This window comes from Agelaius tricolor, unplaced genomic scaffold (assembly GCF_023055355.1).
Source record: "Agelaius tricolor isolate 1412-34295 unplaced genomic scaffold, bAgeTri1.0.p SCAF_5, whole genome shotgun sequence".
Taxonomy (NCBI): domain Eukaryota; kingdom Metazoa; phylum Chordata; class Aves; order Passeriformes; family Icteridae; genus Agelaius; species Agelaius tricolor.
The window spans coordinates 37,109,912-37,124,296 of NW_027269265.1; the positions used below are offsets into that span (position 1 = coordinate 37,109,912).

General features: G+C 39.9%; 1 protein-coding gene across 1 annotated transcript in view; it reads left to right on the forward strand.

Moving 5' to 3' along the window:
- The window catches only part of SPTBN5 (spectrin beta, non-erythrocytic 5), a 90,776-nt gene that overhangs the window by 75,541 nt on the left and 850 nt on the right, over positions 1-14,385 (forward strand). Inside the window, exons 52-66 of the mRNA XM_071428375.1 lie at positions 325-537; positions 916-1,112; positions 1,698-1,902; positions 2,609-2,803; positions 3,922-4,077; positions 4,642-4,859; positions 6,442-6,631; positions 7,429-7,605; positions 8,551-8,655; positions 9,640-10,260; positions 11,230-11,301; positions 12,877-12,963; positions 13,368-13,459; positions 13,629-13,714; positions 14,181-14,316. Coding sequence (XP_071284476.1) covers positions 325-537; positions 916-1,112; positions 1,698-1,902; positions 2,609-2,803; positions 3,922-4,077; positions 4,642-4,859; positions 6,442-6,631; positions 7,429-7,605; positions 8,551-8,655; positions 9,640-10,260; positions 11,230-11,301; positions 12,877-12,963; positions 13,368-13,459; positions 13,629-13,714; positions 14,181-14,316 — 2,750 coding nt within the window. The remainder of the gene's footprint in view (positions 1-324; positions 538-915; positions 1,113-1,697; positions 1,903-2,608; positions 2,804-3,921; positions 4,078-4,641; positions 4,860-6,441; positions 6,632-7,428; positions 7,606-8,550; positions 8,656-9,639; positions 10,261-11,229; positions 11,302-12,876; positions 12,964-13,367; positions 13,460-13,628; positions 13,715-14,180; positions 14,317-14,385) is intronic.

A 14,385-nucleotide genomic window follows, 5' to 3' on the forward strand; every position in this document is an offset into this window, starting at 1 on the left:
CAAAGATGCATCTTCTACAAAAGCATTTGCAAGTGATAAATAATAACGTGCAGGCAAATTGGACCTTTTCCCTCCATACTCTGAGGTAGATATACATCAAAGTTCAAACTTCATGGCTAAATTTGATTTCTATGATCACTGCTTCACCCCAAAAAAAGTCCTCCACTCCACTCCACTCCAAGCATGCACTCAGACTTTGTACCTCTGACCTACCTTTGTGAGGAGGAAGCAAATTTATAAAGGAATTGCATGACTACATTTTCTGGAATAAAAATTCCATAACTTCAATTTTTGGTCTATCATTTGACTCTTTACTCTTTCCAGAACCTGGAGAATGAGATAAACAGTCGAGATGCTTTGACCAAAGCAGTGATCAGTACAGGACAGAAACTGGTAAGGGGAGGCCACTCAGCCTCTCACAAGATTATAGAGCATCTGAAGGAGCTTGAGACTTCTGTAGAGACCTTGAAGGCAGAGGCTCAAGAGAGGAGACAGAGGCTTATGCAATCCTATGAGGCCCATCTGTTCCTAAATGAGGTAAGGATGGTTCCTGAGAGATGTTTTTTTTAATTTCTTTTCTTTTCTTAAAACAACTGGCGCCTATATTGTTGAATGGATGTATGTCCTGAGAAAGAAGCAGAATTCACACTGCCTTGATTTTTCATATCTGGTAAATAAGGATACAGTGGAGAAGCAACAGTTATCTTCCCAACAAATGGCAGTGAGTAACATGTAACTGCAATTGCTGGATTCTGGGTGCACATTTTTTGGAACAGTGTGTGCTAGATTGCATTAGATGAACACATCTAAGGTGCTCTCTGTTTTCACTGATGTGTCAGTGCACCACTGCTTTTAGTTTTTTTTGTCTTAACCTACATCAAGCTGTATCAAGGCTCATCCCTGTATTTTATACAGCTCCTGGAGGTGGAGGCATGGCTGGCAGAGAGGAGTTTCATTCTGGAGACCTCTGATTATGGGAAGAATGAAGAATCCACACAAGTTTTACTTCGTAAACTTGAAGCTACCAAACTGGACATGGATAGCTTCAGGTTGAGGATCGAGAAAGTACAGGAGACAGGAGCCAGCTTAATAAACAAAGACAGTCCAGAGAGGTAGGAAAGTAAAAACAGGTTTCTCCTCCAGGTCTGACAGAAATGCCCAGAGAAGGCAAATAAAGAAAAGTTAACTATGTTTGATGGCTCATTCAGAAATAAGATTTCAGGGATCATCCATCCCTCCATCATCATCATCACACACACTGAACTCCCCAAAAGCTTGATGATTGTTTTAATGCTTTAATGAGATTTTTTTTTTTTTTAACAACAGACCATTTAATGCAGATCAGCTTCTTTGTCCATTGTCTACTCCCAGGAGTAGACATCTAGCACTAATTTACCACAAATGTTCAAAAACCACTGTGCTTGGGAAAGGAAATGAACATTCCTGACAGTTCACTGTTTTTCATTGAAAGTTTGTTTTTATATCTGGGGAGAAGTATAGGAAAAGAGCGGCCATTTGTATGATTTACTTTAATTTCCTGAGCTAGCTGGGTTTAATGGCACAGCATAACTCACTCCATGATCTTATCTGGTTTATTCTGTGTTTTAAAGGTGTTGCAAATTAAACCTGTCAGAAAAAACAGTGTTTAAAAAGAACCATAAAGCAAAGACATACTTTCTTCTTCTTATTCTTTGCAGTTCAGTAATACTTTCAAAGCTCCAGGGGATCCTGGCAGACTATCAGTCTCTCCTACAGAAGTCTGACACCCAGAGAAAACGCCTGCAAGAACAGCTCCAGCTCTATCAGTTTGAAAGAGAATTCCAGCTGGTAGATGCATGGCTTTCCAGTAAACTGTCCGTAGCAGAGTCCGATGACTATGGGCAGGACTTAGATGATGTTGAGGTAAAAGAAAATAAAAAGTATTGCATGTATGGTGTGGCAAAGCAGGGATATATTTGCTGCAATTTTTATATAGCTGCTGACAATGAAGCGTGTTACAATGACAAAAACTAAGCAGAGCTGTTATCTCTACAGCAAGAACTCAGACTGGCTTCTGTCTGCTTTGACAGCCTTGCTGAGGTAGCATCCTCCAACAGAAAATTAGATATATCAGAAAGTTACCTTTTCTTGGAATAAGGTGAGGTCAGCGCACTCCATTGCTTGCCCTGCTTATAAATTTGACAGGACCTAAAAATTTGACTGTGGTCAAAAGCACTGGGCTGCAGTGTTCATATATCTTGCTGCTGATTTCAAGGATAAATTTCTCCTTGGGGCACACAGTGCAGAGAGGTATAATTAGTAGTGTCCACTCCTCCTAGGAACTGCTGCATATGTAGACAAGTTCTGTTCATTAGCTTTTGATGTGAGGAACTTCTGCTTGTCAGGATGTGGTTATTTTTTTCTCTGTGACACAGAATGTTAGATGATCAAGACAAAAGATGTCTTCCTCTGACTCTGGGTCATTTGGATTTATCAAACAATTTGCACTTGTAGATTGCAGTGCATAGCTTTTGTGTTATACAGAGCAGAGAAAGCGATTCCTTCTGCCTCTCTCATGGAGGTAGGCAGAAATTCTTTATCTAAATTTGTGTGCCCATTTATTCTGCAGGTGCTGGAGAAAAAGTTTAAAGATTTTGTAAATGAGATGAAACCTCTGGGACATTCCAAAGTTGTCTCCTTAAATGAGTTAGCATCTAAACTGGATAAGGAAGGCCACAGCAAGATGGATGTTATCCAGAAGAGAACTAAGCAAATCAATGAAATGTGGGAGAAACTATGCAATGCCATTGATATAAGGACAGAGGTAGGAAACACATTAAAAACTGGGGCATTGATTTCCTTGCAGCCTCCCATGCCCTTTCTTTCCCAAACCAGTGCATTGCTCATGTTGAAACACAAGGTTTACAGGGGCAATGAGTACATTTTGTTCAATTTTTTCTAGATTCATTTCCCTTTATAGCCACTGCTTACCCTACTGTTCCTGGCAAGGCTTATACTTGAAAGATGCTTATCAGCTCTAGGTAATTGTTTTCCTTAATTCACTGCTAACTCCAGTTTCCTGAAAAACAAAGCCAATCCAACAACTTACTACCACTAACAGGAGTCTGGCTCTGCCACTTATCAGTCTTTTTATGGAACTACTTATGTAACATGATCAAAATTCTCCAGGATTTTTGCTGACTTAACTTCTTGAAATCAAAGAAGGCATATGGAAGAGAATGTGATGGCGGACACGGAGCCAGCCCCCTACCTTTAAGGTAGCAGTTGGGTGTTAAATCTGCTCACTCCCCCTCAGGAAACTGCAGTCACAGATATGTATGGAAAAGCAGAGGTGACACACAGAACTCAACATTTTTGTTTGTTTTAAGGAGAATATAAATCATCAGATGTCCTCAATCATTTTTTTCACTACTGTTGCATGACCTGTTGCTTATGAGGTAGCTCAAGCCCACTATTGTCTGTTAGCAGAAATAAATGCATGACAATTGTTGCTATAGAGTTTGACTATAAACTAGTATTAGAACTTTTTTTTAATACTCTCATTTCAGAAAAGCATGATTTTTGCTCAATTTATTTTCACTGTTTGCGGTGTAGACTTTACTCCAAGTAGTATTTTAAGACAACCTCTGTGATGTAGAGAGCTACTTTAGAGGGCAATTCATGCTCTCCATTCTGATAATTCTTCTTATGTAGGGATAAATTGCTCTTCAGAGACATTTGTTTCTTTCCATTGTCCAACAGAACTTGGGGATCCCAGGTTAACACCTCATTTTCAGGTGACTTAATGGGGAAGATATTTCATTCACTCTCAAAGTCCCCAGCGATTTTGTACTGCATTTTGACATATTGGGGTTACCTTTCTTCATGTTGTAGACACAAAATGCTGTAGAGTATTACCATTAAATTACTTTGTTATTCCAGAACCTAAGAGCAGCCCGTCAAGTTCACCAGTATGACCATGATGTGGATGAAGTAAAGGGCTGGATGCAGGAGAAAGAGGCAGTGGTGGATATAGAGGATTATGGGTATGATCTTCCAGGTGTACAGACACTTCTCAGCCATCTTGAGGGAGTAGAGGTAAGAGGATCTGTGATGAAGCAGTAGCAGAAAAGCATAGATGGCAAAAAAAAAGAGACTGATTCTTGACTGATGCCTCTTAAGGGCCTTACTTACAAGACAAATTTATTGCACCCTTAAATATTCTTTATGCCTCAGAGAAGAGGGCTTTTTCCTCCTGTTTTTAACATTGGGATATTATATGCTTCTTTATTATATGCTATGATATATAATAATGATATTATTATATATGCTATGGTATGTAATGATAATATATGCTTCAAAGCAAATGCTTTTGCTTTGAAGGATGAACTTCTCTTCTAAAATCTCTGTTATGATAATTGCAAAGGTGTCAGCTGAACCATGGGAAACTTCAGCTCCACATTTACTAAAATAATCTCTCTCATGTCTAAAGTTTCTTTTATGTTTGATGATGAACAAGGCATTAAAGGAAAACTGAGAGGCATTCATATTTCCAGCCTCTGTACAGCCAGAGTGTAGAAAATATATGCAGCATTGTTAAATCCACTTTTGGTACAACTAAGTAATGACTTGGTCTTACAATCCATTCTGTCTCCATTCCAGAGAGATCTGGGAGTCATCATGAAAGAGCTGGAACGGATTCGAGGAGATGCTTGGCACCTCAGCCGCACGTACCCTCAAGTTAAGGAAAACATCATGGAGAGACTCACAGATGTGGATGAGTGCTGGGAAAACTTGGACAAAAAGTTTCTGGAGAGGAAGGCAAGACTGAGCCAGGCAGAACAAGTCCAGCTCTACTTCAATGACTGCAGGGAGCTGATGTATGTATTGGCCCCTTGAGTTTAGCAGTGGGCCTGATTTCTTGTCTTTCCCATAGAGGATTTTCTAAATTATAGCTGTTAGTTATTTGATTCCTGCCCCAGGTGCTCTGCAGCTTGCTTTCAAATCTCTGAACAATAATCCATGGCATCTCCTCAAGAGCACTTCACGGAATTTACCAGATATCAGAAGTGACCATGATGCCTCAGCACAGTGTGCATGACAAAGATGCTTTTTTAGACTAATTCCTAGACAATCCCTAAACAGTCCCCTGGAGAATTCCATCCCTGTGCATAAATTTGGTAGTTTCACAATTTCAGTTGAAAATGCTGTTGATTCTGTAGGAAGGTAGGGTTAGATACTGAAGTAATTCGTACACCTGCACAGACACGAGTGCCCCTTTTTCTCAGAGTCGAAACAGCTGCATTAAAGGTAATCTCCTGGAACAGGTAATGAAAAAGTTCACCTATGACAAGAGTAGAAATACAAAGACAGTGGAATGGTTACCACTGACTGTTGGGCATTTACTATGCTAAGGGATAGATCCTGAGCTCAGGTAAATCATACGTAAGTTTGTGCCAGTTGAGATTATGGAGTAGAAAATGTTTCTTAAAAATTATCTATCAATATGCTTCTTTCCATGAATGCTCTTTGTGCACATGAAGTACTTTCATGTGTGGTCCTTTACAATTGTGTGTAGTCTAGGCAATTGCAGTTAGTTCTTTCCAAGAATTTGAATGCACAATGCTTTGGTATGTGCAGATCTACATCTTTATTTTTAATAGGCTATGCATGGAAACAGCACTGGGAATATTATAAATCCCCCAGATGTTTGAGTAAACCTTCATCAATGTATTTGTAATATTGCTATGGTTTAACCTCCCCAGTCAGCAGCTAAGCCAAGCCACTCACTCCCCCAGGTTCCCAGTGGGATGAGGAGGAGAATCAGAAGTTAAAAACAAGCAAACAAACAAAAAAAATCAACTCATTTGTTGAGATAAGAACACTCTAGTAATTGAAAAAAAGTGAAATATAATAATACTAATGATGAATTAAAAAAAAAAAAAGGAAAATAACCCTCTCAGAAACTATTGATGCACAATACAATTGTTCATCACCCACTCACTGGTGCCCAGCCTGTCCCTAAGCAGCCACTGGTCCCTTCTGGCAAACTTCCTCCAGTTTATATACAGGGTATGATGTTCTATGGGATGGAGTATCCCTTTGGCCCTTTCAGGTCAGCTGTCCTGGCTTTGTTTCCCCCCTGCCTGGGCTGTTTGTGCACCTCCTCACTGGGAGAGCCTGGAAACTGAGAAACTCTTGGCTTAGGGTAAGCACTACTCATCAACAGCCAAAACAACAGAGGGCTGTCAACATTATTCTCATACTGAATCCAAAACTCAGCACTGTACCAGTTACTAAGGACAGAATTAACTCTATCCCAGGCAAAATCAGGACAGTATTATCTTTTGTGAACAAATAAAAGTCTGTATAGATGTATCCACAGCCATGGGATGTGTGCATTCCCAAATGTCCAGCAGACTCATATTCCTCCCCTTTTTACCCTTTTTCCCTATTCTGTAGGGCCTGGGCCAACGAGATGCATGCTCTGGTGATATCTGAGGAACTGGCAAATGATGTCCTGGGAGCAGAGCTGCTCATCAAGCGCCACGAGGAGTACAAGCGCGAGATAGAGAAGCAGTGGCTGAAATATGAAGAAATGCAGCAGGCAGGAGGTGACCTGATGAAGAATGGGCATTTCATGTCTGTAGAGGTGTGTTGAAGAGTTAAATATTTTACAAACAAGAGTGAACAAAGAGATGAAACAGACAGAAGGTGCAGCTTTGTCTCTCAGAACAGAACTAAATGGGACAATCAGGTTCTTTGCTATTAAAAGCTACATATTTCATGTGACACACAGAAAAAGAAAACACATTTTAAGGTTCTTGTGCTACATTACAGTGTAATCACCTTGCATTGCTAATATCCTTGAGTTCACCAGAAGAGATGTAATTCTTCAGAAATGTCCAAAGGGGCAAGAATGTTAAAATTTCTGTGATTCTGTTATCTGTGTATCTTTAGATTTTGCCCAAGACATTGTCTGTAGATGCAGAGATCACACCATTGAAAACATCTTCAGAATTTATGCAAGATCACATTTCTTCTGTTGTAGAAAGCACAAGAAGACTTTCCACATCTGAAGTGTCTCCCTTGTTGCCTTGCCATAACTGCATGCATTTGTTGAATCTCCCAGTTCTCACTAGTTTCATAGTACAAGCTGCCTAGATACAAAGTTTCATCTTGGGAAATCATATGGCAGAATATTTGTCATACAGTATGTGGAATATGCCTAAAGTTGTATTATCTAGCTACACAATTTACATGATAAATTAATTCAAGTCGAAAAAAGAGGAGTCAGACATCTTTTCTAAATTATGCTAACACCACAAATTATCTAGAGATCATCTTCTAAATCATGAAGGCAGATTAGTTACTGCCAGATAGTTGACTGTCATGTGAAAGTTTGATTGGATTTTTCAACTCCTGGCATTACAAATATTCTTTTTCTAGATTGAAGAAAAACTGTTAGAGCTGTCTGAGCTGATGAAGAAGGTAAAGGAGAGCTGGGACATGAGGAAAGTGTTATATGAAGAAAACTGGGAGATCCAATTGCTCCGCAGAGAGCTTGAACAAGCAGAAGCGTGGCTGGCTGCCAAGGAGAGCTTTCTTTCAGACCCATCCTACGGGGTGAGTAACAACCCTGCAGCATTACTGAGCACCAGGTGCCTTTAGCATGTGCAGACGGCCTGGCTCATGGACCAGCTCAGGCCTGAAATTAATCACAATCTCAACAGCAATGAGCCCTTGAGATTAGAAAGGGCAGGAGCTCTGTCCTCTTGCAGAAGTAAGCCCAGGGCAGCTGCTGCATTTGACATGGTAATGGGCTCCTGGAAGAGGTGTCTTCCAGGGGGAAGTAGAAGCCTTGGAAGAATTCCAGATCATTTTTTCAAATAACTTGCAGAAGGTTCAACCTTCCCTGTCTTGCTGAGAGCCTGATTCAAAAGGAAAAAGAAGTTTTCCCCATTTTGTAGGGAAAAAAGGGGGCTTTTCCCACCTTTTTCTTCCCATTAAGTGGTAGAATGTTTTACACAGGCACGTTTATAGCTAGTTTGTAAATTCCTTTTAAAACACCAGCATCCAAATTTTTGTTTGTTCTGCTGAGATTTTTTTTCTCATTGTTGACTGTCTTCTGATAATTTATAAGATTGGAAAACAAAGTCATGAACTTGAGTATCAGAAACTAAGCAGAGGACATGAAAGAAGTCTCAGATGCATTTGTTGTAGGGCAGGAACAAACTGTGTGTAGCACAAGCCAGAATCCAAGTACTCAATCTGCACAAAAACAGTTATAGCTCGAAACCATGGTACTGCATGGCCTTGCAGAAAAGGGAAGGTTGGTATTTGAGCCCTTTTTCTCCTGCACAGCAAACAGACTGCAAGATATAGACCATTTTTTAAAATGTAAATTCGGATTTTTTTCATACACAAATGAAAAAAGTTTAGACAACCAGTTACAAAATTTTCAGAACCCTCACTTGGCTAAATAGAATGGATCAATCTGAAAATCTTAGGTGTAATCTCTTCTGATGGACTTGATTTTGGACTTCCGTATGTGGCAATTTTTCCATTCAGGATTCAGTGTCCGAAGTAGAGGAATTATTGAAGAAACATCATGATTTTGAGAAGATGCTTGCAGCACAGGAAGAGAAATTTGCTCAGCTCAGCAGGAAAACTAAGGTGAGTAGTAGAAGGCTGATGAGCTGTGCATGAAACAAGATGATGTGGGACATTGATTGTTTGAATGTCACTCTATGTAAAAGATGGTGTAAATGAGAAACCAAAGCTGAAATATTTCAGACATAGCAAGATCTATATGTGGATCAAAAGAGACCAGCTAGCTTGAAAAAGCTGTAGGGGAGAAGTGCAAAATTTCTTCTGCTAGGACCAGCAAACAGGGTGTGAGAAACAGGGTGAACCCTTGCTACACAGATGGAGAGATTTTGCTTCATTCAGGATTTCAGTAAGGAGCTGGAGCCACCTGCAAGTGACAGAGGATAGCAAAGGTCTGAAAATAAATGGAGACCAATGCGCAGATAGGCCTTTTTCCCTCTGGCTTAAGATTTTTACAATGGATTGTGTTAAATACCAAAGATATTAATACAGTGAGCCTCTCAGATTCTCTTTCATTATGGGGGAGGTTTTTAAAATTATTTTCCTGAAACAACCAGAAAAACATAGTGGTTGTGTTTGGCTTTAGGCTGAAAATTAATCTGTCTTTTGTTCAGTGACTTGAAATTTGGCTAAGTGAAGGGACAAAGGCCCTTCCCTCTGAAAATTTCCACTAGAACCACCCTGGATACTCGGCGTTCTTACAGAAAACTTAAAGAAGCAGTGCCACAAGAGGAGCACAGTTTCTCCTTAGCTTATTAAAAAAAAAAAAAAAATCAGCCTCCAGAGAACTTATCAAGGGCAGAATTCACCATATTTGAGGTTAACTGCCACTAGTATTCATGATTTGGACAACAAAATTATGCTTAGCACATAGCAATTAAATTCAGATCTAACTCTAAAAATGCCAGTGGAAGTACAGGCCTTAAGATTCAGTGCCAGGAGACAGTTTATTTGGAAAACCATTCCTGCTTAAAATAAAAAAAAATCTTAGGGAAGTATTCATGAATGCATGAAGGCAATTTTAAAAAATTTAATACTGCTGTCCTACAGAGAGAGATGAATCTCCTGAAACAAGTGGATACGGAAGAGAGTGAGCAGAAGGATAAAGGCAAAATTGTCCGGGTTCCATCTCTGAGAAGAAAACCATCTGACAAAAGGAATGCACCACCAAAAGTGACAGAGACCAAGAGCACAACGCCCCTGCCACCTGTGCCCGCACACAGCGTGTCCTGGAGGGTCCCACTTGAAACTATTTTCTCTCCCATTGAAAAATCTCCAACAAGGTTCCAAGAATTCACTTCCTCAGAAGTCCCTGAAGTGCAGAGGAGCAACAAAACAGAAATGAAAGCTGAGACAAGGCTCAGTGAGATTATCTCTCCAGCTACACCAAAGGTGGTGGGCCCACAAGCTGCATCTTTGGAAAGTCGCAGTTCTTTAGGTTCTCCTTTATCTCCTCCTCCTATAAGCCAGCAACTCAGCAGCAATGTGTCAGAATCACAAGCCACAGACCACAGATCTCCTCAAGAAAAAGATGCTATAGGCTCCTCTTTCTCCAGCCTGCAGACCAAACCAACAGCAACACCACCCGAGCCTGGACAAAGGTCACCAGATAACTCACCAAACTTACTGCTGCCTAGCTCCTCTTGGGAGAGATTAAAGAATACATCTTCGGTAAGTCCCAGGAATTTCTGGTTCTTTCCTCACAAAACCACTATCCTGTGCTAGTTAAATAAGGCAATAACAGGAAGTTCTATGTCAAAGTCACAAAGAGCACCATACAGTAGCATCCTGATGGATACACTCCTGGATTCAAACAAGAAGCATTTTATGTGTCTTTGCAATTCAAACACTTTCCACAAAGACAGTTGATGTACAGCTGTGTACAGCATAAACTAATTTAATTTACTAAGCTTTATAACCTAGGTCTTAACACCTATATTGGTTTCTGGTTTTCTCTTCCTGAACTAAAAGCTATTCCTGCTGCTGAATACTCAGCAGAGCACTTAAAAACAGGCGATGTCTCACAAAGAGAATGATTTACCTACAGCCTCTGTGTGAGGTGGCAGTTCTTAGTGTCCACTCTGTTTAGAAATCAGAGAGAGACAGGACTTCATGGCACACTTGTCAAAGAGCTAACCAGGTGCAAGATTAGAACCAAAAGCTCCTATTTGCTCACCCTGGCAGGAAATTCACTGTTACCTCATTGGCAGATAAAATTGTTTCCTTTTGCTCCTCTACTTTTGAGAAGAGCATGTTTGTTAGATACCCAAGTGTACCAGTACAACACTATACATTGGTGTAACTCAGCAGTTGTGGAGATGGTATGAATAACTTGAAAAATTTAAGTTATAGAATGCAAGTAATAATATAAATATAATATTAGTTAATTAACACACTAAGATAGAGAAAATTCCATAAGTAAATTGTTCAAGAGGGACTTGAATTCTCTTCATTTAGGTAGTCTATCAAACACACGATTGCAACATAGTGAGAATTTCCAGCTGTGCTGTCAATGTAAGGGCTAGAGGAACCAGAGATCTGTTTCTTTGCATGGAGTTTATCTAAAAAATACCTTCAGAAATTTAACATAGGCCTAAGGGCCATTTTAAAGTTAACTAGCATTGTTCTTGTATATCCCAGGTTTCTGCAAGTCTCCAGAACATGGAGGGTTTCCTAGAGAAGCGCGACCAGCTCCTTCCACGAAGACAACAGGTAGAAATAAATACCATCACTCTGGGTTATCTCATTGCTCCTTGAGTTATAGTCCAGATCTGCTCTGACTTTTTCAGGATAAGCTCTTGCTGAAGAGGAGCTGAGTAGTGTGAGTTTGCTTCAGCTATCCCTAAAATGCATGAGGAAGTGTCCATTGGCTTTGGCAGTACCTGATCTCTCAGAGAAAGAGACAATGGAATTTTTGCCTTTTATGGGAATCATGCAGAACAGGGTCTGTCTACAGTTAATGAATTTATAAATCAGAGTCTAGGCTGTATGAACATGTTACTTACAGTTTCCTAATTATAAACAATATAGCAAATGGTTTCAATATTTCAACTGAATTAGGAGGAAAAAACCCAAATGAAACAACCAAAAAAAAAAAAAAAAGGAAAAACCACAACAACCAAAAAAAAAAAAAAAAAAAACCAACACACCACAAAAAAACCCTAAAGCTTCATGATCCTGTAACACTTTGTGATAGTTTGTCAGCAGCGGAAGCCCTCAGTCTCATGCTCCCAAAATTTGTAATTTCTAGCTGTGCTAGAACAGAATTAAGGTTCTGTTTATCTTTGAAGAATTGGTTTCTTAAATACAGGTTTGAATGAAACTGAAATCTAAATTCTTATCCTGGGAAATAATATCACTTCAAAGCAGTAGCCTAACAATCATGACAGGCCAGGAAATTTTCTACTACTCACCACCAATCTACAGACATCCATTTTTGCTGAGTGTTTGCACATAAACAAGTTGTCTTGGATTATTTGCCCCATAGAATATTTCCTCTGAAATTTTTAACTTGAAAGACCTCTTTTAAAAGGTGAGTCTGGTATGGACTCCATCTTCTTGAAGAGAAATTTAGGGTTTTTTTACTTCTGGGCACACAGAATTTGGTGTTCAGAGATACTGAATTTCCATATCCCCCAACAAGAAAAGCTATGACTTAACCTTCCTCAGTACTGTTTCCTTTCTTTTCTCTGAATGACCAAATTGTCAACTTTATTCACTGGCATAACAAAATATGAATGTAAGTTAAGGATCCTTTATCAAGAGGAGTCTCATGGCATTAGGCTAAGTTTCAGTGGTGCGTACTTGGGCTTGGAAATGGCTGCTACTGTTGTACATTTCTCAGTAGCATTCCACTGGAGTTAGCTTAGTAAATGAAGAATTCAACAGCCACATTAGATAGTAACACTTGATAAAATTAGCCTGTGACCAGCAGGCAGGGGCTGGTGTTCCAGCTAGGGAAAAATGTGCAGTTTTAGTGGCTGAAAATTAGACAGAAGTTTGATTATCCACCTTCAGCAATGTTGCTGACCACATGGTGTAGAGCTGGCTTGAACCAGATTATGTCATTTCCTCAGTTCTGACACATAGAGACCCTTTCTTGAATCCCTCACACAGAAACCATAGCAGGTCCTGTTTTTCTAAGAGATAACAATGACTCTGAGAACTTCTGTGATCATAATATCAACAGATCCTGGCTTCCTATGAAAGTTGCATGTGAAAGATTTCACTACTCCTATAAAATATATACCTCACAACTGAATTTTATTACCTTTTCTATTTATATAGCCACACTCAAGGTCTTGGAAATCCTTCTATGTAAAACTTGATGGATTAAAGCTTGATTTCTATAATGATGACAAAGAAGCAACTAAGGTAATTTGGTTTTTTTAATCTTTCTAGCAAACTTTGTGTCTACATATGTAAAAATGAATTTTTAAATGCCACATTTGGTTGGGGCTGGGGTGATCTGTTCCCTTTCAAATGTGAGCTGAGTGAAAATTCAGCAATTATTCAACTGATACAACTGAAAACAGACTGATAAACCTCCAGAAATTTTCAAAGATACTTCTTTTAAGGCATATCTTATTCAAGGATTGCCTTCAAGATATGATGTAATTGTTCATGGTTCCTCTGTGGTTCACCCTATTCAGTGATCCTAGGATTAAAGTTAGAAGCATAAAGAGCTGGGTGTGTAGTCTGCCTGCAGGTTGGTATGGAATTGAATCCTAGCAGAAAGGACACAGAAGACATTTCATTTTAATTTTATCCCCCTTCAGAGTATATCCACTGTCCTGTCCCTCAGCATTTCTGGTGCCAAATGTGAGAGGCTGGTGAATTACAGCAGGAAGGAGAACGCCTTCATGCTGCGGTGAGTCTCACGGAGAAGGGCACAAATAAAAGCTCATGCAGCTCCCTGCCCACAGTCACCCAAGGCTGTATGCTTTTAGGAGGCATAACTGGAGTGTCTCCCTCTCACAAACACAGAAGGTATAAGGCAAAACTGACTGGAATTCACCTTTTCCTATCCTTATTTACAGACTGAGAGATGGGGCAGAGTATTTCCTTGCAGCACCTTCTCAGACACTGATGGAAGACTGGCTGCAATCACTACAGAATAATACAGGTATGTTCTCATTTCCTTCAAGAATGAGCTGTGCTTTTAGCAAGTGATGGTAAGAGAAAGAGAAGAGAATGACAAGATGTCCTTAGTTTGGGGCATTTTGAACCATCCTTTTTGCCTCTGTTAGAAAGCAATACACAAGTCACCTGCTACCTGTGATGTAGTGACCTGGCAGAGGAATGTCCAAAGCAGTCTTGCAATTGTACTGTGGCCAACATCAGGTTATTCTCTACTAGGGGTGTGGTATTTGTCCTTTTATTAAGGAGCTGCTTTGGATCTTGATCGACAGCTTTTCTTCTGATCTAGATCTCTTCTGGACATCTCTCCACATAGTGGCTTACTGGGAAGGAAGCCATAGCATAATTATAACTATGATGGTCAGAGAAAATAGTTATGGACCCAGAAGTGACAAACTCTACCTCTAATGCTACTTTTTATTTGTTTGTTGTTTTTTTTTTTTACTCTGTAGGACATGGTAACAGATCCCATTCTACAGTGATGGCGCAAACTTTCCTTTCAAACACAGAGACCTCCCAGAAAAGAATGTGGGGTTTTCCAGACAGGGACTCTGCTGAAAGACTAAGCAGCAAAGGCTCACTGCTGAGGTAGGGCTCTGTGCTGCAAAGCTGAACAGATGTCAGTGCAGTTTGTGCTCAGGTAGCAGCCACCTACAA